At 43.3% G+C, this 27930-nt stretch overlaps 4 protein-coding genes and 1 long non-coding RNA gene across 8 annotated transcripts; 2 read left to right on the forward strand and 3 right to left on the reverse strand.

Annotated features, from left to right (window-relative positions):
- The first annotated feature begins 406 nt into the window (after window positions 1-406).
- cox5b2 (cytochrome c oxidase subunit 5B2) lies at window positions 407-1905 on the forward strand. The gene is made up of 4 exons (XM_084021219.1): window positions 407-587; window positions 1350-1420; window positions 1498-1597; window positions 1684-1905. Exons 1-4 carry the CDS (start codon window positions 491-493, stop codon window positions 1794-1796), a joined length of 381 nt encoding a protein of 126 aa, XP_083877345.1. The 5' UTR covers window positions 407-490; the 3' UTR covers window positions 1797-1905.
- A 135-nt stretch (window positions 1906-2040) lies between these two features.
- On the reverse strand, window positions 2041-11833 carry herc4 (HECT and RLD domain containing E3 ubiquitin protein ligase 4). Of its 4 annotated transcripts, none has more exons than XM_084021216.1 (24): window positions 11687-11833; window positions 10549-10829; window positions 10139-10298; window positions 9928-10004; window positions 9616-9837; window positions 9053-9144; window positions 8323-8453; window positions 8013-8167; window positions 7596-7672; window positions 7115-7239; window positions 6892-6951; window positions 6489-6600; window positions 5993-6182; window positions 5730-5902; window positions 5528-5647; window positions 5350-5448; window positions 5105-5272; window positions 4497-4640; window positions 4157-4323; window positions 3888-3954; window positions 3714-3796; window positions 3404-3587; window positions 3133-3235; window positions 2041-3000 (listed from the first exon to the last, which is right to left on the reverse strand). In XM_084021216.1, exons 2-24 carry the CDS (start codon window positions 10772-10774, stop codon window positions 2792-2794), a joined length of 3144 nt encoding a protein of 1047 aa, XP_083877342.1. In that variant the 5' UTR covers window positions 10775-10829; window positions 11687-11833; the 3' UTR covers window positions 2041-2791. The 4 variants fall into 4 exon arrangements, with proteins under 4 accessions (XP_083877342.1, XP_083877340.1, XP_083877341.1 ...); XM_084021214.1 differs by having other exon boundaries at window positions 8323-8449; window positions 9049-9144; XM_084021215.1 differs by lacking the exon at window positions 11687-11833 and adding an exon at window positions 10990-11174 and having other exon boundaries at window positions 8323-8449; window positions 9049-9144.
- Window positions 11834-13454: 1621 nt separating this feature from the next.
- Window positions 13455-14826, forward strand: LOC311020901. Its single transcript, XR_014597951.1, has 4 exons — window positions 13455-13657; window positions 13759-13812; window positions 13999-14052; window positions 14122-14826. It is a non-coding gene; the product is annotated as an uncharacterized lncRNA (long non-coding RNA).
- A 145-nt stretch (window positions 14827-14971) lies between these two features.
- Window positions 14972-16968, reverse strand: LOC311020902 (androgen-dependent TFPI-regulating protein). The gene is made up of 5 exons (XM_084021164.1): window positions 16533-16968; window positions 16342-16467; window positions 16072-16173; window positions 15860-15975; window positions 14972-15178 (listed from the first exon to the last, which is right to left on the reverse strand). The coding sequence occupies exons 1-5, from the start codon at window positions 16683-16685 to the stop codon at window positions 15010-15012; spliced, it is 666 nt and encodes a 221-aa protein (XP_083877290.1). The 5' UTR covers window positions 16686-16968; the 3' UTR covers window positions 14972-15009.
- Window positions 16969-17374: 406 nt separating this feature from the next.
- fam83ha (family with sequence similarity 83 member Ha) lies at window positions 17375-27310 on the reverse strand. Its single transcript, XM_084021223.1, has 6 exons — window positions 27114-27310; window positions 24614-25065; window positions 24364-24528; window positions 22926-23050; window positions 18533-22817; window positions 17375-18446 (listed from the first exon to the last, which is right to left on the reverse strand). Exons 2-6 carry the CDS (start codon window positions 25055-25057, stop codon window positions 18435-18437), a joined length of 5031 nt encoding a protein of 1676 aa, XP_083877349.1. The 5' UTR covers window positions 25058-25065; window positions 27114-27310; the 3' UTR covers window positions 17375-18434.
- Between the last annotated feature and the right edge of the window lie 620 nt (window positions 27311-27930).

Genomic DNA, 27930 nt, shown 5'->3' on the forward strand with positions numbered 1-27930 from the left:
ACCGCTGCTGCTTCACTTTCTAGTCCCGTGAAAACCTGCAGAATAACGTTGTTTGTCTGAAGACTTTACTGTCGGTGGTTTCACCGGTTGTTGCTGACATCTGTCCCCCGGTCATGACAACAGAGTCTATGGGAGGAACACCTGCATTCAACCAGGAATGTTTTCGAAAAGTATATGTATCTTTATATATTTCCTCATAATCCACAGAAACGGCCTGAAAATGAAGCAAATCGGAAACGATCAGGACGGGAGTAAACACGGAAACAGTTGCTACACTATGATTGGTCAGTCTACGTTTGAGAGGCGGGACTTAGCCAAACGCCGATTTAATTGGTCTACGCGGCCAACACTCCAGCTTTTATTGGGCGACCATACATACTCCTGTTCTTATTGGCTCCCGAGCCGTCATTCAGACGGTTGTCGCGAGGACGGGGTCATTTAAGTCCAGCTCGGGAACTTGGTCCAGGTCACCCCTCGATACCTGGCAACAATGGCGGGACGTCAACTTCTCCGAGTCTGTACGACGTTGCGGCTGAGGAGCAATGCGGTGGCCAGACCGTTACACCGCGCTATGGCCACAGTGAGAGGTAAGAGCCTGTCTGTTAGCGACGACCGTGAGACAGGCGGGCAGGCAGACAGGCAAACGTCACGCTGGCAGCACGACTGTCAAAATAAGTTGAAGGGAGAAGACAGCTAGCCCGGAAACGTGATTAATAAAAGCGACGGTTTCAGCCAAAGTTGCTAAAAACGTCCGCAGTGTGACGTTAGCTCGCGACATTTTGTTTTATTACGTCGAGAGGAAAAACACTTATTTAGACCACGTAATATGTATTTGCAGCAGTCTGTGGCCACGTTATGTGCCGCCGTTACGTCACTATGATTGGCCTTAATGTGTTGGCGACGTTTGAATCTCGTTATGAAGGTCACTCTGACTTTTAACTCGAGGAAAGGCCTTTTGATACGATGCCAGCATCCGGATTAGGGGCAGACAGAAACGGGCTCGTGCGGGTGACGTGACAGCGTGCACGTAGACTGACGTAGACTGATATGTGTGTGTGTACTTGTTTTATCTGTCATGTGGGGCCCTGATTTTTATGTATTAAAAAATAAATACAGAAGTATCATGGAATTACACTCGCATGATAAATATTAATTCATGCAGAGACCTTATTACTTAATTTAAAATGCTTGGTTAGTTATGGATGTTCACTAAAAACTGTTTTCTCTGGGATGCAATACTAATATTATTTTTTAATAAAGGTATTCCAGTATTTAAAAGTGCATGAAACTAAAATAAATTACGTGAGCGATTTGATATAGATATCTCAGTCATTGATTTTATTTTTCAGGAGTACCAACGGATGAAGAACAGGCCACTGGACTGGAGCGTCGGGCCCTGCAGGCCCTCAAACACGGAAAGGTAGGCTACTTGACACTCTGCTATACTGTGCTTAACCCTTTATATATATATTAACGTCTTTAAATTCACATTGACAGGATCCCTACAGTATGCTGAAACCCAAGGAATATGCTGGCACAAAGAGCGAACCTCACATTGTGCCATGCATTGGAACCAAGAGGCTGGTGGGCTGTCTTTGTAAGTGACGCACATCACAAGTGATCTATATGAATGCTGTGTGTGTGCATTAGAAACCAGGTGAACCCTCATGTGATTTTCTGCAGGTGAGGAAGACAACACGGCGATTGTGTGGTTCTGGCTCCATGAGGGAGATGCCCAGCGCTGTCCTTCCTGTGGCTCCCACTATCAGCTGGTGCACCATGAGTTGCCCCATTGAAACCAAATTGAACACAAGCACTGTACAAAGGACAACACAGGTGTCCTATTTGCCTCGTTCATGGCCTTATAACTGCAAAGTGCACATATTAAAATGTAACCTTGAACTGTCTTCATATAAATCTGTTGTCAGGTTTTTTCATCCATTATTCCGTTACAAAAGGCTTAATCGCTGACATGTTAAAAGGCATGTTAAAAATGCCTCAAACAACGTGACAATATTTGAATAGTAACTCACACTCGTGTCAGTGGCTGTACTTTGTTTTATTTGTGGATTTTTTTTTTAAGGCTGACAGCCAATAAAATCCACTCAGGATCTAAAAGCAAACGCTCTCAAACGTCACAACAGAACTTATGTCAAACAAAAAAAAAAAGTTGATGTGCATTGTCCGCATTCAAACATTAAATACACAGGGGGTTTGGACACACAACATCATGACCTCCTGTAAAATATAACACAATTCACTGTAGTAGCCATGCAGCAACTACTACCACAGTGGAGCTTAAAATGTTCCATATTTGTTGAGACCTCGGCAGAGATCGATATCGGGTCTTCCCACCAGAATATAGACATTGTAGAAACACCATGATTACATTACAAGCTTCAGAAGGTAGTGCTACTCCATTTCATTATATTTTACAGGTGTTTATGTTGCCGTATGCATGCCCTGTACACTCTATACCAGTAGTTTGCTTTTGTCATATCCAAACATGAATAAAATCATATCTACAAGAGCAATATCAAATGTGAATTGACTTGTAATGGAGCATCAAATACTGTGACGGCATAGGAAGGAGAAAATAAAGCTGGTGAAATCAAAAGTGAATACCTGTTCAAGTCTACACATCCAACTCTTAATCAGTTTTAGTATCGCCATGCGGCCGCCGCCTCTTTCCGCCCAGCGTTCCATCCTTACAGCGGGAAACCCCAAGCATCTGGGGATGCGGTTGCCATCAACAGTCTGGACGTGGAGTTCCAGGCATTTCCGTGTACAATCAGGCCAGATTGAAGCCTTGATTGTGATCTATGGCCTGTAGGAGCTTCTCGCGGAGCGTTTCCAGACTCCTGTACTTGGGCAGGTCCAGCAGGTTGAAGCAGGTGTGGGCCACTGGTAAGTAACGCTCCCCTCCACCGGTGGGCTGGATCACCAGCTTCAGGCTTTTCATGCCCAAAATGGGAATACGGTCACTTCCTGTGAGGAACACTGTCGGGGCGAGAGACACCGTTTCACACTTCTAGCTGTATTTTCACGATTGCTATGGACTTCACGTAGAATTAAGGAAGTGAATTCAGCTTCTGATATTTACTGTGTTTATACCCGGTGAGGAGCACTTACAGAGAAACTGCTTTTTCTTATCCAAAGGAAGAGAGTGGAACACCTCCCAGAAGAGCCTGATGGTGGGATGGTCCGCCCAGTACTCCCCTTTGTATTCAGTACTCTGCAGGGTGAGATCAAAGTTATTTGTACTTCTTAAAAACACATTACGTGATACTGAATGTTTGATTTGCATGTAAAATGTAATGTAATTTAGTATAAAATGTCAGAAAGCTATGGATTTTTACACATTCTTCTGTAATGTAAAATGATTTATTATATGAAAGGAGACCTTTTCCAGCTCCGTCCAGTCATAGTTGGTGTTGCCGATGACCATGGCTTGCAGCTCGTTTGGCTGGAACAGCTCGAGAACTTTCCCCCCGCACACCTTGTGGAAGCCTGCGTGGAAGCACTCGAACAGCGGGGCCACCGAGGTGTTGAAAACGTAGTCTACGTACGCGAGCACGAAGTCCTGCCTACAAGAAGAAACAGAATTATACATATATATATATATATATATATATAAAAAACATGACCAGGTGAGAGAGGTATTGATCTTTCAGGGGAAACAATCAGCTGCTAGACAACTGAGGTGATTTCACCTGTTTGATTTATTGACATTGATGTCTTCGCCGTTCCGTACGAGTTCCAAGACCTCCGTGGCTCCATAGTTTTCCTCTGTGATCTGAACAAAAACACACAGTGTTGTGATTTTATCCAACATGATATTCAGACATCACAACTGTTAGTTACAATACAGAGGCCAACCATCTTACTGTGAAGTTCAAGCAGAAGGTTTCCTCCAGGTCGTCCTCGGTGTAGTCCAGTAGCTGCTGCAGACTCCTACTTCCACAGGAGACACAAACAGGACAGATTTTACAGGATTTTCTGAACCAGACATTTATTTGATGGTCTCTTTTTAATCAACACTCTGCATGGTAATAATATAATTGCGACATTAGATGCGGTTAATGAGATACCATGGTAAACTGACATTCTTAAACATGTTAAATGGGAACCTCAGATGACTGTTCCTTGATCTGACCTTCCCACATCTGGCATTAGCTCTTTCAGGTCATCTAGCGTCGGCTTCCTCTTCAGGAGCTTCTTATAAAGGGCCACGGGGAAGTGGAGCTCCACTATCGTGATGTTGTAGATGGCCAGACCACAGATGATCCCGATGAGGTTGAACAGGTCAATGTCCTCAAAGGTCTGCAAATCAAAATAGGCACATATGAAGGATATATACAGTACACACTTTAATTATTTACCTACTCACTGAAATAACAAAACACACAATATTTAGTACTTTCAAAACAAAAAACCTCCTGGAAACAGGATTTGGCATCACCATAATAGGTACCAGGCATTATACATGTAAGCACCTTGTTAGAGAACCAGATGAGCCTGGACTCCTCGTAGTAACGAAACATCCCGTATTTGGGATCCAGCAGCTCTTTCATGATCAGGAGGAAGAACTCCTTCCTGACGCCTCCTGCGTCGACCGCCTCTTCTCCCACGAAGATCACCTGCCAGGAATGTTTACAAGACGTTAGAACCACGGCACCGTTCATGTCTCCATCCGAACGGCATCGCAGATTTGTAAATTCACCCTTTAACGTACATAATATTTGATGAACTCATCCATCCATCCGTGACAGGTCATGCATTATTTCATTAATGACATATGAGCTGTTTATAATGATTGAGTGAGTGAGTTTGTGTCCATCCGATGAATGCAAGTCCAATAATTACTCTCCTTTTAGCTCAGTTTTGGTCCCCACCACCTTCCAATCTGTCTCTTCAGCAGCTAAATGCTCCACTGAGTTCATCAGGTAGTCACTAACTTGCTGTGCTGGATGGTGCTCGGTGGGTCGATACGTTTTAGAGCAGCTGCATTAAGACTGAACCAAAACAAGCAGCTGCAGAGAAATCTTCCTATGAGCAACACTTTTCACGGCTAATGGAAAATATTGATTACAGCAGCTTTTACCTTGAGTGGTTTCTTGTAGTCGACGTTCTTGGACTTCCTGAGGACCTCCATGGTGTCTCCCACGATGTTTTCCCTCCGAACGATGAGGATGAGGCACGGGTTGACAGACTCCACCGCCGGCATGAACATGGAGCTGAAGTTCTGCATCTGTGCCTGGTCCACTGCCATCTGTCAATATAACAAAGGGGCATTAATAGGCTTCAGGATACAACAGTGCGAGCAGCGTGCTAGATTCAGCTCATCACCTGCATCTGTATGACGGCGTCGGTCTGAAGCAGCGTGGTCTTGGCCGGGGCGTCGAACACGAAGGGATACCTGCACAGAGTCACCACGCCGTCATGACCCTGGGGACGCAGCAGCACAGACAGGTTGGTACGGACGCCCAAACATGGACACATAAGAGAGCATCAGCTGCCGACTCACCATCGGGTACATCTGCCTCTGAATCCATGTGACGTAGTCGTTTCTGATGTCGATCAGGTCGTCCAACTCGTGGATGTAGAATTTATCGTACTGAATGATGTGACCTGCTCTCTCACTCGCCTGAAGGACAGAGGAATAGATGGTATCAACATTTCTTCCGGGTGCTGGATCACAGCCGTTCGTTGGATTTGAAAGGTCTCACCGTGTGCAGGACCTCCAGGAGTCTCAGGGACGTGTCCAGGAAACAGGTGAAGATCCTCTGCTCTACCGAGGGAATGCCCATCTTGTGCATCTGAAGCAGATACACCACCACCTCCTTGTACAGCTCAACCAGCCGCTGGAAGACCCGCGGCTCGTACGTAGACCACCAGTTTCCTGGTGCAAAGAATAAACATCGTAAAGATCACGATGAAAAGCAGGAATTGTTGCGTGATGTGTGGCATAGAGAATAAAAAAAGATCCTACCTAGCACCTTCAGCGGAGCTTCTTTCAGACTTAGGAGCGATTTGGCAAACGGGATGGCGATGGTCACGTAGTTATTTCGGTCACTGAAGAGAGGGCATTCTGGGAGAGTGAGGTAGAGTCTCAGGGCTTCGATGTCTGGAGGAGAGTTGCTTAGTCTGGGAATTAGGTTTTTCTCCAGACTGGCAGCAATCTGAGGGCGACGGAAGAGAAGCATTTAGCTCCGTTAGGATTAATGCACAACGGACGCATATAAATGTTTTTGTGTACCGGTTAATTTGAGTCAGTCTTGTTTTTGATTATTTGATCTACTTCATTTAAAGTAATAAGCATCTTATAAAAGGAAAGCCAGACTGTTGAAAAGAGGACTAGACGGTCTGGTTTGGTTGGAAATCCAATGTTCTGTTCTGGCAGACCACTATTACATTTACAGCAAATAAAAAGCATATGAAACAATATCATTTGCATTAAAAAACACAGGGTTTTGGTGACCTCTGACCTGCTGAGCGATCTCGTGGTGATCTTGCTGGATCACCCTGTGCAACAGAAGGCGAGCTGTGTTCATATCCACCCCTGAACATTTACTGCTGGTGCTGTAATGATCTGGATGACTGTGAGAAACAAAGACTGTAACGGCAGAATTCCTAAAAGTCAAATACAAGGGTAAAAAAACGAGCTTCAAAACAGTAAAACTGATTAAGATCATGACTTTATGGATATAAAAATGGGTAAAGAAGTCGTCAGATAAGCACAGCCCCCAGCTGGGTGCCGGTCTGATACTTCTAGGTTGCTAACATGTGGTAAGGATGTCTCAGTTTATACATATATCATTTGCATGGATTGGATTTGACTTTAAACCAGACTGCGGATGCAAACGGGCTTCATTTTAAAAAGGTAGTTACCTCGTTGACAGAAAAGATCCGTTGAGGCAACTTGCTGAGGAGAACACGAGGTCGATCTCACTACGGGAACACAAACAAGGGAACACAAACAAGGAATTAGTGAGACGACTTTTCACGAGAAAATCTCTGCAAAGAACGTACAGAATCATGACGACTGCACATCAATGGATCTATAATGATCCACACATGGTCCACCCAGGTTCTTGTGAGGAGAGGACTTTACTTGGAGATTTCTAGTGGGAGTCTTCCCGGCGAGTAGTTACACCACTTGTGTATGATATCCTCATTCAAGGTGCAAATCTTCCCGTGGGGATCTTGTATCCTCACGTCATCTATGTCCTGGAGTTTCTACAACGACAAATAAAAAAGGTTTCAGGTCTCCCTTCTGAATCTACATAAAATAAAAAGAAGGAGGAGGAGGCAGGTGCTCCTTTGTATAAATCATTTATACACACGGCTACTTGATTAAAAACAAGGCCAGGATCTGGTGAAGCAGTCTCTCTTAATTTGAACGGGGAATTGCGTTCCCTCTCCTGCATGTTACAGTCCTGCCATGTTCATTTGAATATTCCCTAGTATGGTTGTTAAAAAAGTCCCTTGCACCCTTTTTGTCACCAAATCAGAGGCAGACAAATCATTTTATTTGAAGAAAGCTTTGTAAACACCTCTGAGAAAAATATAAAAGCGATTTATTCATGACTTACGTTGGCAGTGCAATAATGAGCAAAGCTCTGGTCTCCTCCGGCATAAATCCTCTTGACATAACAGGCCGGCTCAGAGTCTGCAATGTTATGTAGCGACAGCAAGAAATAATTGTATGATAGACGAGGAAGTGTGATGACCTATATATCATCTCTATATATAATAGAGGTACAACATGTCACCTTAGACAGCCTTGATATGAACAAATATGTCTCACCAGCTCCAGTACAACCAGAGGCAGACATGGTGGTGATTTATACAGTACATTACATGCCGTAGCAGAGAGCTGACTGAATGAGTGGCTGATGGAAAAAGTAATAATGAACAAAAACGGAACAAAACTGAGGAGTCAAATCAAAAGCTTTCAATAAAACATACGACATAAAATACTGAATGCAGCTTTATGTAAAGTGTCTCACCAGGATCTGTTGGAGACACCGAGGCCACCCAGGGGCCTTTGACGAGGGCGGGGCTTTTTCTGTTGCAAGTGGAGCGAGTACCAAGCTGCCCGTTGCCAGCCAGCCCGAATGAGTCCATCTTTCCACTGGAGGGTGTGAAAGCCATCGTGTGCTGCCTAATAATGACACAGCATTCGAAAGAATGTTTTAGTTCTTTGATGACATGTGAAGAAAATTCACCACCACACTGATTATTTAATATTACAGCGTGTCCATAGATGCCTATAAATAAAAATGCATGAATTCCACCTTTAAAACAAAAGCACTTTACCTCCCGCATGAAATCTGCGTGACTACATTTCCCATGAGCTCAAACACTTTCCGAGGGTTGATTTCATGGTTTGTAGTGTTGTGTCCGAGCTGACCGTATCCTCCGGCTCCAAACGTGAACACGCCTCCTTCCTGTAAACATCAGCCACGCCGGTTACTTCTGACCTTCGTGAGAACGACAGCGCTGCAAGGCCGAAATGTTCAGGGTCGCCGCAGAAGCATGGAGTACGTAATCATGTTAGATTCAATCTGGTTATTTATTAATAGGAGACGGTCAGCTAAAGAACACGACAGTCATGGGAGACGTTTTTACATGCAGACATCCTCCTGCAGCATCTATTCATTCATTGATTAATAAGGGGTGACTTGTAAGAGAAAATGTTGTTCAACAACGTGCACTTGGCCTTTGTTTGTTTCTTCCAAATAAACAGTTTCGCTATATTAGTAAAACTGTAATTGTTTTAAAATCTGTTAGATTGGTCTAATTTACAAAGAGCTGAAAACCCCGTTGTCCGGCTGGTAAGTGGAGTCCGTGTGACCCCAATGCTCAGCAATTCAGATTGCCAATAAAAAATCATCTTTACAATCAGGATAAAATATGACCAAGGCTGTAAAAGCAATGAATTCAATCACCACTTTGAGTCAAGGTAACCTCTGACGATTCAAACCAAGGTCTTCCAAACACACACACACACACACACACACACTGAGCCAAACGTATTATAACTTAACTTAGTGAGTGCTGCTGTGTGATCTTCTCCACAGGAGATGTAAATCACTCTCTGTGATCGGAGGGACTTCAGCAGGGCCGGGTAAACCCGATCTGAAAAACACCAGCTGATAGTTAGACGAGGGCTTGAATGCTCACGAGTCGTAGTAGTTTGGGACTTTGACTCGGCGTGGGACGATGTGAAAATTTCATGTCACGATTATTCCGGCAAAATAATTGTGATTCATGACTGTCTGTAACATCCTGGAATCACTTTAAATTTTGTGATGAAACAAACTTTTCTAAGACATTATTGTTTTTTTTGTGGAAAAACAATAAAATATGAATGATAATAAATCATAAAGTTCTCCCTGCATAAATATAGGATGAATTAAATTCAATATATTGTATCCTGTATTTTATAAATCATGCTCTACTTTTCACTTCTTATTGCGAGTCGGACAGCTTTTAAAAGTCACTCGTGATATTTACGATTATCTTGATAATGAAAATTCACCACGTTTTTTAAAATCCCAATCCGTGATGAAATCATATATCGTCCCATCCCTACTTTGGACCACCCACCATTGCAGTCATTGAGACCCAGCTGACCGAACTTGTTGCGCCCCCACCCGAACACCGCTCCTGAGAGAGTGAGGGCGAAGCTGTGAGCGCCACCCGCTGATATTTGAGCGAAAGGAACGCCCTGCAGAGACTGAATCATTTGGGGCGTGGAAATGCACTGTCCGCTTATTCCTAGCCCCAGTTGTCCGTATCGATTCTGGCCCCAGGAGAAGACATGACCCCCTGTGAAAAAGAAATAACAGCTTAAAGATGTGAAGAACATAATAAGCTGAATTAATAAATGTGCATGGTGTGGGTACAACGCATCCTCACCTCTTGAAAGTGCATGGGAGTGCCAATACCCACAGGCTACCTGAGCTATTTGTACATCTGACAAACTCTTGATATTTCTGGAAAAATAAAAATAAATCAAATTAGAATTACTTGTTTTTAAAGAATGTAATCAAGAAAAAATTTAAAATCTATTTAGTTTTAGTTACACGTGTCGTTTCCCTTAATATAAAACATCAGTTTCTGAGTTCACCTAGGCACGCGGACACATTCTTCGAAGTTATTTAGGCCCAGCTGGCCATCTGAGCCCAGACCCCATGAGAAGACCTGCCCGTTGTCGTTCAGGGCCAGTGTGTGGGACTCTCCACACGACACCGCCAGTATAATCTGTGCATCCAGAGCCACAACCTGCTCTAAAAGAAGACAAAAAAAAAGAAATGTCATTAATGATTTCTCCATATATATATATATATATATATGATGTGTTTATTTGGGGAGGTACAAGTACATACAATACAGTGAGTGCAAAAACCCCACCCCATCCCCACACCTTATGCCCTGACTTTAGGAGATAACCGGATGTGTTGTGTTGTTGTTTACATATATATATATATATATATATATATATATATATATATATATATATATATATAAATCACTAACCTGGTTTCTTCCGGGACTTCTCGTGGCCCAGCTGCCCGAGGTCATTGCAGCCACAGGTGTACACCGTCCCGTCCTCCAGCAGGAAGGCTGTGTGCCTGTGGCCACACCCCACGTCGCACACTTGCTTCCCGTGGAAGAACTCACATTTCCGCGGCTCGACCACGATCTCCTCGTCGATGCCACCCAAGCCTAGCTGTCCGTAGGAGGCATTGCCCCAGCACAGCATCGTAGCTGTCCCCCACCTTCGGCTATGCGGGCCAGCAGGATCCCCCCTCCGTCTTCTGCGAGGACGGGGAGAAAAAGCAGAGGAGACACTATCGGAAACCCTTCACTCAGACGTCCATAGTTCTGGTTGCTAAGCGCCCCCCCCCCCGTATCACCTAGCACGGTAGCCAAATAACGCTAATAACAATATCGCTGCGATAAAAAATAAACACTTACGTGTGGGGAGACTAATTTATACCTCTGGCGTTTATCGACATTACAGCACACATGCGCTTAACGCATAGCAGGGCCAGGTATTGGTAATACGTAAAACAGATTAGCCAAGTAAGCTACAGTTAAATCAGCGGGGTCTCCGTTAGGTTAGCTAGAACAGTCGAGTAGCACCACTTCCGTTTGGGGCGTCTGGAATTCCAAAATAAAAGCACGAAGATTAAACATGTTTTGAAACATGTATGACATATTTGTATTTTAAACATATTTAAACCACAGTTAAAAAAGTTAAAAAATGATGACATAAAATAATCACGTTCCCTTTCAGATGTAAATGACTATTTATGACATTCAAAGCGGAAATAATGTTATTTATTTATTTTATTTTTTTCTGGTTTGAGGACCACGGATCAACACAGCTAGCATGCCTCTTTTACCACGAAGCAGATAAGTGATCACTAGTGCAACGTGGTGACACGGATATAGGATATCTCCCCCACCCCACCAGTACTGTAAACACACAACGCCTGTGTAACGGTAATGTTAGCAAGCTAGCACACGGTCGCCGAGTTAATTCAGCAAAGAGGCTGCGTAGAGCAACTTAAAGATCGTTTTAATCCTGTAGGCTTCGGTCTTGTGAAACCAGTAAACAAGTTGCAACCAGGTCTAACTGTAACGGTAAAGCCGGAATAGCCAATCTTACCAAGCCCGCCAGGTCTGACAACGTTAGTGTCTTCCAGGCAAGCTAGCTGGGTCCGCCTAGTAAAAAACGCACACGATCACACTTTCACTATTTAATGTGACACCCTCCACTTCAGTGTCTTGTCAACAAATGCTGCCAGTGGACGGTGGTCTTCCAGTCAAGTTAGACGTCACAAGCTCTTAACTTCCGCTTCTTCTTTTAGAAATAAAACTCGTTTTGTAGCTAACATTAGCGTAGACGGCGGATACGACAGTGTAACTATTTCAAGTGTTTCGGTATACATTGAGAACAATGCGCAAGTTATTTGATCACCTTGTTTTAAAAGTGTATAGAAAGCTGAAGTATAAATGTTTTGACTTTTAATCTGAAGGCACGCCCGTTTAACCGGAAGTTTACACTCTTTTACTTTGTGGAGGGCGAAGAAACGTCGGGAGACGTCCACAATGTTCTAGATGGGCAGCACACGCGCATGCGCATATGTGTCAACAGCTTCTCCACTCGAGTGGTGAAAGTAGTACTGGTTCTTCCTTAAAAAGTAAAAGTAAAAAAAGTACAGGCTCTGAAATGTACTCAAAATATAAAGTAAAAAGTATCACTATGAAGGACATTTCTACAACCTGTTTTTTTGCAAGGCTTACTGAATCTCGCGTCATATGAATAAGAAAAATATAATCTATAATTCCCCTCAAATGCTTTAAAACTAAAGTAACGAGCCTGTTTTGAAAACGTGAGTAGAAAGTATACATATTTGTTTAAATCTAGGCAGGGAAAGTTAAACACAACACAATAATAAATACTCAAGTAAAGTACAGATAGCTGAACATTTTACTTACAGTGTAGTAACGGAGTATTTGTTTTTGCTTCGTCTCACCTCTGCGCATGCGCGTCAGTGCAGTCACTCGCGCGACATGATATAAATATTTAAATTCACTATAACACAGTAAAATATGCTACAGACAATAAACTTAAAAAAACAATATTCCAATATTTAAAGATACCACAGAAAAGAAAAGTTCAAATATATATTATTAAAAAACAGCTGAATAATTCAGTTGTTCAAATTCATAATGTCAAACGTATGTAAAATATTAAATATTATATATATATATATATATATATATATATATATATATATATATATTGTTCTATTAAAATTGACCCCAGAGAAAAGCTACAGTGATTAAACATTGGATTGTTTATACTCACTTATCCACATTTAAGCAGCATTTTAATCTTGTAGCAGGTAAAAATAAAAAATAAGCTAAATTGAAATATTGGGTATTATACAAATATACTGTATTGAGTCTATTGTAAAGACTCATCATATTTTATTAGAAAAATAAAAGTAACTACAACAAATATTGTGGAGCAAAGTATTCCCTTCTTATCCTGGAGTAAAAGTATATAAAATTACCATTAAGCTTTTAGTGGGCAGCGTCACACAGAGGGCTTTCATTCAATGGGATAGTATTTGATGAATAAACGAGTAAAACACAGATTTTTGGTTATGTTATAGCATTTTAACCAACATTATTGCTCTGGATCACTCCACCTCCAGATTACGTGAGGTGCAGGAATTGTGATGATTCATCTGTTTCTCATTCAAATCTAAAATTACACCTCCTCAGCCAGTCGTGACGCTTCTCTTTGCGTTCTTACTTGTTTTTGTAGGTGACAGACACATTACAAACGTCAGACAGTGTAACCACTGAAGGGCGATGATGGCCCTCTTTCCATAAACAACAGCCCGTTTTACGCAGGAATGTGCGTAACAGCACATGTGACCATTAACATGTTTCTATTGGAAGAGCAGGTGCTCGCTGAAATGCAGTGCTTCCTGTACGGCCGGTTCTTTGTGACTTACTGGTCTGATGTCTCAGAGCAGCAGGAACTCATTCTGCTCACACAAGCTACGAGTCAGCTCTCAGGCAGGACACGACGAGGGAAATCCACATGTTGCAGTTACTGGGAGTAAGTAAAAACAGCTTCTTTCTTTAATACATCATCCTTTTAATGAGGACTTTGACCTTCAGTTTGTATAACTGACCTTTGTTTTCTCTTAACGCCCTCAGACCGTTGTCGGCCTTCTCTTCATCATAATGTGCTTTTCAAAAGGACTCAAAGAGGTGAGTTTCTCATGTGAATAATTGTATTTATTGTTCTTTTAAAATGTAATTTGGATGAAGAACAAGACACAAATCAAACTTTAAAAGACAAGAAAACAAACAGCTGCTGGAGGAAGTGTAGGGAAGTGTTGTGATTCTCCGAAATGATGATGATGATGATGATGATGATTTATTTTTCCTTGACAGGGAAATAAACCTCAAAAAACGCCTCAACTTGAACCGTCCGGCAGCAACAAGAAAGTGAGTACCAAGTTAAACACCAGTTATTTGTGATGGTTGAGTCTATTTTAACACTCATCTTTTCAACAGAAGGATCTGAGCGAAGAAGATGTGCATTTACTGGCCCAGATCCTTTCGGTCGGGTTGGTGGACGCCGATCCCAACTATCTGCACCACCTCAAAGGCTACAGAGACCTGCAAGCTGCCTGATTTAACCCAAACACACAAGCAGAAATGAACGGCACGCGGCTGTTCCCGGATTCACCAGGGGATTTGTGATCTCATCGAGACTCTCTTCAGCATCGTCTTTTGGATTACCACGAGTTCTTCCTGCAGCCCTGCAGACTTCTCCACGAACAAAACAATGCACTCTAATCAGGTCAAACATGACTTGGCAATGAATTGGGACTAGTCACTTCCCTTATGTGCAGAAGAGGAAACTCACGGTGCTTAACCTGGATACCGATGGCTGACTTACATCTGAGGTATACGTGTTACACCATCTAACACCATTTCAGGGCAGAGCGACCCTTTTTAAAGTGAAACTAAAAAGATGTGACATTTAAACGATACGTAGCTGCATGCTAAACAGTTGTTTGTTGTGTTTAGCATTTAGCTGAAATAGGTGAAGTGTATTATACAGCAATATTTACCGAAGGTTAGCTAACTGTAACAGCAAAGGTTGAAGCAATGAATCCCCCTGAGTGTATTTATTTCAGCAAAATGACCTTTTTTTCATTATTATTGCTTCTGATTTAAATGTTTCATTTGAAAAGAGGAAGAATGTGTTATTTCCTCTTTAAAAAAAAGTTACATAGTCTGGCTTTAAAGGGTAAGGCTTACTGTTTGACCTTTTTCATGCAGCTGGGAGGCTGAATTATTTTGCTTTTGTTGTCATTTTGCTCATGTCCTTCCCTAAAGTAAACAAGAAGAGAGAGAGGTTAGACCCCATTAAACATGTGATCCTGTGGTGTTCAACTAAAAACTAAACTTACTCCAAACGCGGCTGTTGAGCTTGTCTCCGAGCACGTAGAGCGCCGTCACCACGGACATGTTGAAGAAGAAGAAGCCCACCAGGCCGGCGGTGCTGAAGTGGGCGAGGAGGGGATACACCCAGATCCCGGCCGACAAGTACACCCAAATAATCCTGCAGAACGGGTTTAGAGAGAAAGAGGAAATAAGGGAAAAAAACAGACACTTAATCTCGTCGGAACATCTTGTCTTGTCGTGTCTTGTTGCAAAAATATTCACTGGAAAATTCCACCGAGGACACAGATTGTAACAGATATGTTTTATTGGAACATCGGCCTCATCATCCACGTCTACGATCACATGGAGATGATCGAGCTGATGACTAAATCTCTTGAGCTTTGAAGCTTTTATCCCTTAGGTTTGCATTGTGAATGGATATAAAACCTGCTGCACTGACTTTATCTAGTTCAAGTAAACACTGATGTGCTTTGAGCCACAATTATATGTTGATATATGTGTATATATGAAAGATTGATTTGATCATAACCTTTCCGTGTTGTAATACTGCAGGTATGTAGACTATGTATGTAAGACGCTGTGTGCAGGTGAATGTTACGTCATATAAGTACGTATGTATGTAATTATTCATCTTGTGACATAGAGTGACTTTTAAAGTTGGACTGTCTTTTCTTTCCTTACTTTTATTCACAATATTCTATTATTGCGGTCAGCATCTCTTTGGTTTCAATAATGAAAATGTAAAAGTACATATAAATATATATATACTATAAACGTGCCCATTGAATGTTTTGTCACGTTGTTTCCCGTCTGCCGTGCGTTTGATGACTCAACTCACCAAGACAAGTAGGCCACGCCGACGCCTCCCAGCGCCGCCAGCGCCGGTCCGGCCCGCGGGTACACGTGAGGCTGCACCAGCACTTCACCAAGCAAACCCGGAAGCACAAATGTATGCTGGGAGAAAAAAAAAACAGGGTGGGAAATGACTCATTGTGAGTGATGCTTTATGAAAGGAGGATCGGGATTGGTTCAATTGTGGCACATCGTCACCATGGCGTGGTTAATCCAGGGCGGGAAGAAGGTGTCGATGGTAGCTGGGTAGACTAACTCTCTGTCGTAGGCGAAGATCGTCCAGAAGAGTAGAACAACGAACTAGACGGATAAGAACACAGAGTTCATGTCTTAATTATTTATTTTTATTTGGAGAGGACAACACATGCAAATACATCATTTTGTGTAAATATGGAAATTAACTTCTAGCTAAAACCTCAAACTGTGATGAATTTCTCGATTAAAAGATTTATAGAAAATGTTTCTCACCACGCCGACGGGGAAGGCGAACACCGAGAAGAGAAGGTCTTTACATCTGTTCAGAGGACTCTCGGACCTTTTCCCATCTTGTAGATCGTTCAGGACCGCCAGTCCGAAGAACAACATTTGTAGCAACTGAAAGATTACAAGTATTTTAAATCTGCGATGAATTTTACACGAATACTGTGTGATGTACTCACCAAATTCAAAAACGTGAGGTACTTCCAGGGTCCCCCGTAGACGAAGATCCCCGGCGGCAGCTCCTCTCCATCCTTGGCGACCAGACTCTTCACGACGAAGGCGTACCAGCCGAACGCTGCAGCGTGGTACACTCTCCTCACCGTCCCACTCATTCTAAAATACAGCAAAAATACAAATAAAACTACTGGAGCTAAACTTCTCCTTCAGTTAGTCCCCCTTCAAACGTGACGTTCCTTCTGGCAGCGAAGGTTCTTTACAGATTAGTGTTTCAGCAATGGGCTTATCGAGATGCTTTCACACGGCGCGGGGGGACAAGCGGCCCACTGTTTCTCATGAAGCACAGGAGTCATTCTTTCATAAGCAATGCCATGTAGCATGTGACCCGGGTCGCCAATCCCATTCACCGTAGCGGCTTTGACGGCCGAAGTCCCGGCAAGTTAAGTAAGCGAATCCGGACCAGTTCTCAGGATTCTGCAGCGTCGGGCGTTTAGGAACTGACCTTGACCTCTGACACATTTCTGTTGTCAAATTGTAGAAACAGTCACACTTTTCAATAGGAATTAAAATAAAAATAGAAATATTATTTATAGCCTGTACAATTTAGTCTTTCATTCGGTCCAAGAAAGGCAATATTAAGTTCTGGTTTCTGATTTTGTGTGAAATGAATTTGCATGGTGGTATTGATTAACTGACTTGGCCAGAGGGTGGCGCTAGAGGAGAGGCTGTTGTGGTGAGATAGGATAAAGTCATGCCTTGTGTTTGCTGCAGAAGTAGGTCATGATTTCAGTGAATCATGTCACACATCAAAAATCATAATCATATTTCACAGAAGTCAGAAAAACACATTTTAAAGACATTTTATTTACAAATGGCTGAAGTGTTTCATAAGTCCACGACAAAAAGTGTAACTTTAAGACAACTTTCTCACACATTCATAGAGACAATTAAAGGTTGGTTTCAGCAAATTACAATGGTGGTAATAACAACCATATATTTATTGAGTTAACCCTCGTGGATTCTAGCCAATCGGGTAGCTTGAGAACAAAAACTTCCCTTGTGTTCGTTTGTTCCAGGTCATTTGGGTGAACTGGCCCTTTAAAGGCAACCAGTTGCAGCTTGGAAAATTTTAATTTTACCTCAGTGATTAATGAATAACATAAAAAAAGCAACGTACAGTGTATTGTGTGCAATGATCTACATATTCATATTGTAGGTACGTCAAGTTTAATCCGCAAATATGTTTCAATATCTGGTTTGTTCCTGTTTTTTTTTTTTTTTTACAATTCCACGTGCGATTCAGATAAAATGAAAAAAAAAAAAAAAAGACCATTTATTTACACCGGATCCACAACAGTCCTACTTGCATATGAATTTATATATTTGCTTGTGTCACAAACACACATTCATATCACTACATTTGTTAACATGGTTGTGAAATACTAAAATATACACAACTCAGATTTACTACCTTAGATCATCTATTACACTTTTATGTCAAATGTTCTCTCAAAGCCAACTGACATTAACATAATAGCTGTCAGTACTGTAAAAAAAAAAGACCTCATCGATGAAACAACCTGTTGCTAACATTGCACTTTACCCACGCAGTCATATTTGATCTCACACACACTTGTAGTCCTTTTCATTCTGGTAGCAAATTGGTGAATCAACCACGAGTCCTTTTTTTGGTCATGGCACATGTAAAGGGGACATCCGGTCTGTATCACCTTTAAAAGTTCAGTGGCACCGATACAGATCCGTCTCCTCTTCTTTGCATTATGTGCCTCGTTTCCGGTAGAATAAGATGAGGAATCTATTCTATTAAATGTCTTTGGTGAGAAATCGTCTTCCTTTCAGCTTCCATCTTTGCTTCTTTCTCAACACTTCCTTTGGATCCCATATTAAGGTGCCATCTGTGAAATCAATGGGAGACACAAAATGAGTCCCAACAGGGGCGATACAAGGTGCATTCAAACAGCTAATGTTAATGTATTCGTACCTCGAATCGACTGTACACTTTCCTCTCCTTCCTCATGCTCTGAATCCTCTCCAGCAGCTTCTCCCGCTCCTGAGTCATCTTGGGATCGCCTCGGTTGAGCGACCCGATCCCCCTCTGCTTCTCCCTTTTGGCGTTTTTGTCGGCCTCGTCTTCCTTCTCGTCGTCGGTGACGGGAAGCTCTTTGGCGGCTTCGTTCCTGCTTTGGTTGTTGGCGGATATTTGCCCCAGGAGCAGCTTCGTGTCGTCTCTGAGGTTGCTGCTCGAGAGCACGTTGGCCGTCGACGACTGGTAGCGAGATTTCGGCTGCTTGGACTGCGGCGACGGAGGGACGACCTCATCCGAAGCCGTCTCCGGCCGATCGGAGCAGTTATTTTGTTCTACTCGTTCGTTCGTTTTCTCGTTAGGTTTGTTGGCCTCATTTATGGCCTCTGTATCGTCGTGTTTTCTCTCACTCGGCTCAGGCGATTCATGCTGACTGTCCGTTTGACCATTTTCAGCTGATACAGGTGGCTCTGAAGGTCGGGGTTCGGAAGTCACCGATTGAGGTGTTTTGCATGCCAGATCCAGTTCAGCTTGGACTTTAGAGGTGGGCCCTGTTGGGACTGTTGAGGTGGGCTCTGTTGGGACTGTAGAGGTGGGCTCTGTTGGGACTTTAGAGGTGGGCTCTGTTGGGACTTTAGAGGTGGGCTCAGCCGGGACTGTAGAGGTGGGCTCTGTTGGGACTGTAGAGGTGGGCTCTGTTGGGACTTTAGAGGTGGGCTCTGTTGGGACTTTAGAGGTGGGCCCTGTTGGGACTGTAGAGGTGGGCTCTGTTGGGACTGTAGAGGTGGGTTCTGTTGGGACTGTAGAGGTGGGTTGTGTTGGGACTGTAGAGGTGGGCCCTGTTGGGACTGTAGAGGTGGGCTCTTTTGGGACTGTAGAGGTGGGCTCCGTTGGGACTGTAGAGGTGGGCTCCGTTGGGACTGTAGAGGTGGGTTCTGTTGGGACTTTAGAGGTGGGCCCTGTTGGGACTGTAGAGGTGGGCCCTGTTGGGACTGTAGAGGTGGGCTCTTTTGGGACTGTAGAGGTGGGTTCTGTTGGGACTGTAGAGGTGGGTTCTGTTGGGACTGTAGAGGTGGGCTCTTTTGGGACTGTAGAGGTGGGTTCTGTTGGGACTTTAGAGGTGGGCCCTGTTGGGACTGTAGAGGTGGGCTGAGCTGGGCCTGATGGGAGTGGTGGAGTGTTGGTTGTGTTTGTTGGACTCTGCTTAGTATCTGAGGGGTTTTGCAATGTTTTCTCAGCCTCAGGGGACAAAACCGACCCATGTGACTCGGTGGGAGGGGACGATACTGTTTTAGCAGGAGTGACGGATCCTGTTAGGTTAAGTTGGGCGGGAGGGGTTGCTTGTCTTTCTGACTGGGGAGCAGCAGGAGTGGAGTCTGGCTGGACAGGAGAACTTGTTCCTGAATGCTTGGGTGGAGCCTCTGGTGCTAAAGGCGTGGGAGTAATAGTCTCATTTTGAGCAGATTTACCTTCCAGGTCAGATGCTTTAGGTAAACATGGGCTAACAGCTTTTATATCCTCAGATTTCTCTCCGTTTGCTGGAACAGAAATCTTTTCTGATGCAGGAATGTCTTTCTTCATACTGGACTGTGATGAGGATTTGTCTGGCTCTGAACCAGCAGAGTGAGCTGCTGAAAGGGTCTCAGATGACGTCGAGTGTTCTGGCGTTGAAGGGAGTACACATTCCTGTGCATTTGGGGAAGATGTGCTCAACGTTATTGTTGAGCTTGAATCTTCTAGGGTGACTTTAGGGGACTTGGTCTCTTCTGGAGAGGAAAGAGGAGCGCTGCTCGAGGGTGAAGAAATCTGTGAACCAGAATCTGGCCGAATGTGATCGGCAGAAGGGCTTTGGACCGATGGCTTGGAAGAGCCCAAATCCGATCTGGTTTGCTGTTCAGGTAGTGGAGGCGGTGAGGAGATGCTGGTTCCTAACTGTAGTGATTCAGGTAATTTGGCAGCAGATGCAGAAGATGGTGATGGTGTTACCTCCGCTGAACTGGGCGTGATTGAACCTGACTCCTTTGAGTTAGAATCAATGCGTGGGCTTTCACTACCTTGTGCAACAGGAGGAGCACTAGCAGGAGGAGCGCTAGCTGGTGTATGTGGCGATTTTACAGCAGGAGTTGTTGGCTTTGGCTGTTCTGGTGGTTTGCTTTGAGGTGCTCCTGTTTCTGCAGAAACACGCAGACTTGCTACTGATTGGCTGTTCTTCAGCTCTGCCTTCGCTGAATCAGCTGAATCTTTGGTTTGTTCTTGTCGACGGCTTTGGGAGGCGTCGGGATCAGTCTTGACCTGACTAGCATGCTTGCTCTTCTGATCACTGGCATCTGAAGTTAGACTGACTGTTGAAACGGTTTTCCCTGCATCCTCTGCACCAGCATTCTTGGGTAATAAACCCTCAGAAGTGTCAGAGATGTTTGCCGATGTTTCTTTTGGAACAGGTTCCTCCTTTTTACCAGTGGCGTTGTCTTTTAGTTCAGCTGGAGGTTGCACCAGAGCCTTCTCTTTGCTTTTCTCAGCTTCTGCAGCCTTAGCAGCTCTGCGTTTTGCTGCCAACTCTTTGAAAAACACGAACCTCATATCAGGATCATTCATATCTACAAACAATGGAGTGGTGTGCAAAGATTCAGGTGGTTGTTCTGCTCTGTCGGTTTTGGGCAGCTTAGCTTCATCTGGTGGTTTTAATGATTCTTGTACTTCTGAAATCTTTGCTGAATCTTTATCATCTTGTTTGCCCGTTCCATCATCTGGTTTGGACGGGTCTGTGGCAGAGTTATCAAAGGTGGCCGACTTTACGTAACGGCTCCATTCAAAGGGTTCCCTTGGAGTTGACCTCCTTTGTCCCAAAACATGAGAAGCAAACGGTAGTTTCGTCTGTCCTGACTCGTTTTTTTCACTTTCCTCATCCTGACCGTCCAGAGCCGTTTTGGTATCTTGAGGAGTATGCTGCTGCTCCAGAGAGCTGAATATCAGGGAGGATCTTAACCTAGAGCTCCTTTGTACAGCTGCATTGTGTTTCCTACGGAACGATTCCTCCCTTCGAAGTCCAGATGTTTTCAGCTCCTTTTGCTCCGCTTCCTCCATCTTTTCCACTTCGGTCGAGGACGACGATTCGGAAGGCGTCGATGTCGTCTCGGCTGCCGCTGCTTCATCGGGCAACTTCTTTGGCTGTTCTCGCGTCGTGGTTTTGATGTAACTTGGTAAGTGACTTGGCCGGGGTATTGCAGGAACCTTAAACTCTCTCACGTTGGGGATTTTAGGGACTGATAAATCTATGCCGGGTGTTTGCTGTAAGGGGTTCGAGGGCTCTTCAAAAGGATCTGCTGCGTTAGGCGGTGCCGACGGCAGGCCTTCCTCTCCTGGATTATCATATGCACTTAGGTATGAGCTGATCCTCCAGTTTCTTAGCCCACGTTTCACCATGGGATCCTTGCGGTCAGCGTTAGGCTCCTGTAGAAGCTGCTTTTGGTCAGTGAGATTTGAGGCGTGTGGCTGCTCTAAAGTAGCAGGTAGTGATTTCTCTGAGCCTTGGTCAAAGTCAACATTTCTGGTGGAAGATAAATAGTTAAGCACAGGGTCAAAGTTATCGGGCGGTTGCATTTCTTGTGGTAAACCGGACTCAGAGTACTGATCTGGTGAATAAAAGTCTTGGTTCCAGAACTTGTCATTGCCACCGTAATCTAGTTCTTTTCCTGGTCCCGGTCCAGGCTGCTGGCCCCTGTGGAACAGCCTTCCCTGGTTCTCAGGCTCCGGCTGTCCCTGCTGCAGGAACGGGTAAGAGTATCGACCGGGAGAGCCTTCGGCGTAACTGTGACGTTTGAAGGCGAGATTTTCCATCATGGGCACCCTGGAGGGGCCCGGATCAAAAGGCGGATCCATGCGGGTCTGCTGGGGCGTGAATCTACCATACAGGTCTGTAGGGGCGTGCCTGGCCTCCTGCTTCTTCAGGGCCATCGCCCTCCAGTCCGTGTCCACGCGATCGTCGTAGGACTGCCTCGGCCATTCCTCCAGGTAAGTGCCGTCCGGCGCCTGAAACTTCCTCTGCTCTCGAAAGAGTATCCTTTCGCCCGGGTACGGCCTCTTTTGTAAAATGCTGAACTCATCCGCTGGAGCGAAATTTTCAAGAATCAGCGGATGCGACTGAGCGAACAGAATCCGAAACTCTTCATCGAAGGTCTTCACCAGTTGTCCGAGGAAGAGGTGGGCCATGCAGCGGTGCAGCTTCTCATAAGACCACATGAAGCTGGACAGGAGACATGAACAGAAACACTTCATTCACGGCAGACATGTATACAAACAAACCAAAACAATGTGTGAACTGTAGTCGGGCTTTCTGTTGCCGCTTGTTTACCTGTAGTTTCCACTCAGCACAGCCCGGCAGTCCGTCAACAAGAAGCGATCCATCATCTGACCCTGGAAGGATTTCCCTGAGCGGCAGTGATACGTCATGCCAGACACTGTTCTCACGCGCAACAGCTGCAGAGACACACATCAAACAACACCAACAACATGAATATGAAGCTGCAGTTTTCCATCAGGTGGTGGTCATGTTTGAGCTGCTGGGCGGTAGCATCGCTTAGAAAAGGGGCTCTTTTAAGAAGAGTAGCATGCAGCTGCAATGACTTCTATTAATGGGAAACTGTCTGTATTTATTGTATAAATCAGTGAAAATACACATTATATTAATTTACATTGACATGATGTTCATGTGCCAGATTACTGGCATGGTATAGTTTATATACCATATTTATAGTGTTACTGCGACACAACAAAAACTAACATGTAAAGTAAAAGCAGACCTGTAATACACAGCGTATAAAGTACTGACAAACAAGGTAATGTAAATATATATTCAGCTATATATTCTCAGAAGCCCCACATTTTCAGAAAGCTAAGGGATTTTGTTTGTATGATGGAGTCACCGCTAGCTACAGACAAACTGTACCTAACTTGACAAGTTTGGTTGATATGGACGAAGACCTTTAAAGGATATTCTATATTCCCCCCATGACTCAATACTTTGGAACTCCCCTATTCTGTGGCTCTGAGTGCCAAGACCATCTATTTACATCCTACTGAAGGAACGGAGATTGTTCACAAACCGTTTCTCAATCAGGAGAAAACACTGCACTTGGTGTGGACTATTTTTAGCTGCGGAATAATAAACATTTGGTGCTCCAGTGAGTATCGACTAAAGTACGACAGTGAAATAAACAAAGTAAAATCAAATAAAAGGAGAACACGAGTGAGCCTCAATAAGATGTATTTGTTGTGATCCATAGCACAGAGGAATAACCTATATCTAACTTTAACAATAGAGATTTCAAAGTGCTTTCACAGACAAAGTAAACACAAAAGTCAAACATTGTGGCGACAAAAGCCAGACAAAACTACAGCAGAATGTAAACACTGATAAAACAATAGACAGAGTTCTCCTTTGTTTGGGGCTCTTTACTGGATTAGTTGTCAAAAATACAGAATATTACCAAAAATATTCTTTTTAAATAAGTAATATAACATTGCATCAGCATGTTTAATGTTCTGTAGTCTTATTCAAATTAATTCATAACTTTCTTCAGATGTTTTTGTTTTGTTTTTAAAGAAAAAATCCCCATAAATATGAATTATTAGTTATTTACTACGACTTCAGACTGTTTTAAAGACTTTCTTTAGTGGGCTGTGATGATGAGTGTGAGGATTCGAAGAAAAAGTAAAGACTAATGTGGTTTTTATTGTGTTTCCGGTTGTTATTTGAACTGATTTTTGATCGATTAAATATGCAAACTCACTTGAATGGTTTGCAGATTGACTCTGCAGTTGGACACCATATTGACGAAGTGATGTGCGTTCTGCTTGTCCAGGATGATGTAGACGGCCACGTTCCTCGTGGCCGCGTCGAGAATATCCGAAAACATGTCGACGTCGGTGAACATGTCCATCGCTATGGCAACCACCTGAAGAGACAAGATGGACATTAAGAAAAGGGCACCGTCGGGAGAAGCGTCTCTCCCTCCGTTGGGAAATTAAAAAAGCTCTAACCTGCTGAGCGTTCTTGATGAGCCGCCGGGCCTGCTCCTTGATGCTCGGCATGTCGGGCTCCGGCGGGTTGACCAGCGTGGTGACCTCCGTGGGCCCGATGAAGGGGTGCAGCTGAGGCCAGCCGAGGTCCAAACCCGGGGCGTCCAGGTCCGAGTGAATCGGCCAGTAAGTGTCGGAGGAGCCATCTCCTCCGATCTCCGGGAAATGCTGATCGGCGCTGAGGCTCTGCTGCGGGACCTGAACGGAGCTCTGGATGTGCTGGATCTCGGGGGCGGAAAGGAAGTCCACCACGTCAGCTTTCTGGAGGAACTGATAGTATCCCTCCACGTCCTCCTCGATCAGCGCGTCCACAGCCAAGCGGTACTCTTCCCGGTAGTGGGGCGGGAGGTAGTTGGGGTCGAGGGGGTTATCCCCGGCAGAGGAACACTGGGAGCGACGTGCCATCCTGTACTCTGAAGACAGGGGGAGGGGCAACTTAAAAACTCTTCAAAACGTCCCCAAAACACACCGGAATCACTATACATACTAGATGTGTATTGAATCACAGACAGGACACTCCTTTTTTTTGGTTATCATCCATTTTAGTCAAAAACAAATATTCAAACAATTTAAAATATGGTAATGATAAGGCATAAGGTCACCCTGCATATATGCTGTAAATGTGTTTTTGTGATACTTGCTGATATTAACCCTCTGAGACCCCCATAGAGAACTTTCTGTCTTGTCATACCTTTGTGTATTACCCTATAAAATTACACATCCCCAGAATCAGCACAACCTCAGCAAACTGTGTGTATCACTCAATAAATACTTCTATACACTATAATAAGGGATTTTAGCCCATACATTAAAAATAAATTAAAAATGCACCTTGAATTTTTACCCATTTTATAAAAAAAAAATTATTAAAACTTTTTTTGAAAATTGAACATGATCTTTTGTAGTGTATCCGCTACAATGGGTCTCAGAGGGTTAATGGAAAATCACCACGATTGTTATTGTGTTTTTTTTATCTTCCCATCCCTGAACAAGCTATATTACTTCTGATTGATGACCTAATTGATTGACTGATGACCTAAAATTGATTGGTGAACTTGTGATGGTAAGTTTTTTATCATTTACAGACATATTTTGGGGGGAAATGATCGACAGAGAAAAAAGAATCACAGTCTGCAGCCTGTAAAGTCAGGATTTTCTTGTGTCGTGACCTTTTTCTTGCCCTCCTCCGTCCTCCACGTATCAGGTTACCTGAGAGATTTTAAATGGCGATGTGTTGCAGTATTTGCTTTGTTGCTGTAAAGCTACAAACGCCCCCCAACCGTGGTGGGACCAATAACCGATCATCTTATCTGGACGACTGGAAGCTCCAGGGAGTGGAGGGTGAAGCTATTTATTTACTTGTACAAATATAACAATTAAATACTATGAAAAGGTTTCTGAACCTGCTCTTCTGTTTAACAGAATGTGACATTTCCACATTTCCAGAGTAATTAAGGAAGGTTGTGTAAGTTATTGTTCAACTATAACAAGTTTAGTCTTTAAGCTTCTTTTGGGAGTTTTGAATGAATGAATGAATGAATTAATTAATAATTCACACCCTAACATGCTGGCTGGTGTTAATTCCCAGCTGTAGGCGTCCTATAATATATAATCTAAATACTATAGACACAAATAACACAGGAGAGAACTTTAAGTATTAACAGTATGGGTAAATATGAGCCATATATCGGGATGATATCATGAATTATTTTCTCCAGGATAATCATGACATTTTTTCATATCCCACGCCTGCATGTGTCGATATTCATGATTATCCTGATAATGTAAAAAAAGTTACCGGACCGGTACATTATTTTTACTCTCTAAATGTTTAAAACAAATATCATGTACTTTCTACTCCCATACATTTTTAAAACAGGTTTGTTACTTTGCATTTGATGATTTTTCTTATTGATATAATGCAAGATTCAGTGACCCTTGCAAAAAAAGTAGAAAGTAAATTCGCTTTACTTTATACTTTGAGTACATTTCAGAGCCTTTTTTACGTTTACTTGAGTAAAGAAGTTGAATCAGTACTTCTACGTTCACCAGACTTTCTGAACACAAGTATATACTGTATATATATATATATAAATACAGCACGATGAATGAGTGAGGAAGGGAGGAATGTAACCGCAGGACAGATGGGTAATTATGGGTGTGGCTTCTCCTTCTGCCCAAAAAGTCTCCATTTGCAAATTCACGTAAATGGGAAGCGAAAACAAAACACCAAAAAAACAACACAAAATGTCCTGACAAGACGACGCGAAGGGAATAAATGACACAATAAACGTGTTAGTGACGTAAAGCGTTGACCCCCCCCCCCCCCCCCCCCCCTTCTTCTTCTCCACTAGGAACGCCGTGACATAATATATAGATAGAACGCCGGACGTTTAACATCTAAACTGCGTGTATAATAATGATAATAACAGAGACATATGCCGTGATTCGGCGCACTCACCGCCGCTCGTCGAGCTTCTCGTCCCGGTTAAACTTTCAGCTTCGCCATGTTTTCCTCCACAGCTGCGCCGCGGCTACTAAGTCCAGGTGTCGAAACTTTTTCTGTTACATTGCTCTGTTTCGTCACCACCTCCTCCTCCTCCACCTCCTCCGTCACCCAGCTCAACCAGTTTACTGTCATGCTCGAGGCATGTTGGAGACTTTCTGAGAGACGGAAACGTCACACGGAGAGAAGAAAAAAAGGAAAAGAAACTTCGCCCCGCCTCGACTTTTCGCTCCGGTGTGTTCACGTCCGGCGGCGTCCGCGCGCTTCGTGTGCACATCTGTTATCTGTAAGTCCAGCTGTGACCACACTTAAAGTGACCCAAATACCATTTTATTTTTGCTCATATGGACTTTTTTTTCTTGGCAGAGTGAACAGCACAAATCTATGGAAGACCATTTGCGCCAAAAATAAAATAGAAACTTTTTCTAAATAATGAATTAGTGTAGTATGTCAGAGATATATTTAGTTATATTTCGAGATATTTAGTCATTATTTTGAGAAGCTAAGTCATTATTTTGAGATATTAAGTCATTATTTCGAGATATTAAGTCATTATTTTGAGATATTAAGTCATTATTTCGAGATATTAAGTCATTATTTCGAGATATTAAGTCATTATTTTGAGATTCTAGGACCATTTGAGAAAGTTTCTCATTATTTTAAGATACTAAGTCAATAACATGAGATACTTACTCATTATTTGGAGATATTAAGTCATTGTTTTGAGATACTTACTCATTATTTTTGAGATACTATGTAATTATTTTCGAAA

The sequence above is a fragment of the Eutrigla gurnardus genome (genome assembly GCF_963514095.1).
Source record: "Eutrigla gurnardus genome assembly, chromosome: 11".
NCBI lineage: Eukaryota > Metazoa > Chordata > Actinopteri > Perciformes > Triglidae > Eutrigla > Eutrigla gurnardus.

Excerpts from the sequence above, each read along its gene's own strand:
- LOC311020902 (XM_084021164.1), bottom strand. The coding sequence starts at position 16,685 with ATGAGTGGGACGGTGAGGAGAGTGTACCACGCTGCAGCGTTCGGCTGG. Across the intron at positions 16,174-16,341 it reads TCGCCTTCCCCGTCGGCGTG|TTCGTTGTTCTACTCTTCTG; the intron begins GTGAGAAACATT and ends TTATCCGTCTAG. Across the intron at positions 15,976-16,071 it reads CCTGGATTAACCACGCCATG|CATACATTTGTGCTTCCGGG; the intron begins GTGACGATGTGC and ends TTTTTCTCCCAG.
- fam83ha (XM_084021223.1), bottom strand. The coding sequence starts at position 25,057 with ATGGCACGTCGCTCCCAGTGTTCCTCTGCCGGGGATAACCCCCTCGAC. Across the intron at positions 24,529-24,613 it reads TCATCAAGAACGCTCAGCAG|GTGGTTGCCATAGCGATGGA; the intron begins GTTAGAGCTTTT and ends TTGTCTCTTCAG. Across the intron at positions 22,818-22,925 it reads GTGCTGAGTGGAAACTACAG|CTTCATGTGGTCTTATGAGA; the intron begins GTAAACAAGCGG and ends TCTCCTGTCCAG.
- cox5b2 (XM_084021219.1), top strand. The coding sequence starts at position 491 with ATGGCGGGACGTCAACTTCTCCGAGTCTGTACGACGTTGCGGCTGAGG. Across the intron at positions 1,421-1,497 it reads AGGCCCTCAAACACGGAAAG|GATCCCTACAGTATGCTGAA; the intron begins GTAGGCTACTTG and ends TCACATTGACAG. Across the intron at positions 1,598-1,683 it reads GAGGCTGGTGGGCTGTCTTT|GTGAGGAAGACAACACGGCG; the intron begins GTAAGTGACGCA and ends GATTTTCTGCAG.
- herc4 (XM_084021216.1), bottom strand. The coding sequence starts at position 10,774 with ATGCTGTGCTGGGGCAATGCCTCCTACGGACAGCTAGGCTTGGGTGGC. Across the intron at positions 3,955-4,156 it reads CTAATGCCAGATGTGGGAAG|GAGTCTGCAGCAGCTACTGG; the intron begins GTCAGATCAAGG and ends CTGTGGAAGTAG. Across the intron at positions 3,236-3,403 it reads ACTGGACGGAGCTGGAAAAG|AGTACTGAATACAAAGGGGA; the intron begins GTCTCCTTTCAT and ends CTCACCCTGCAG.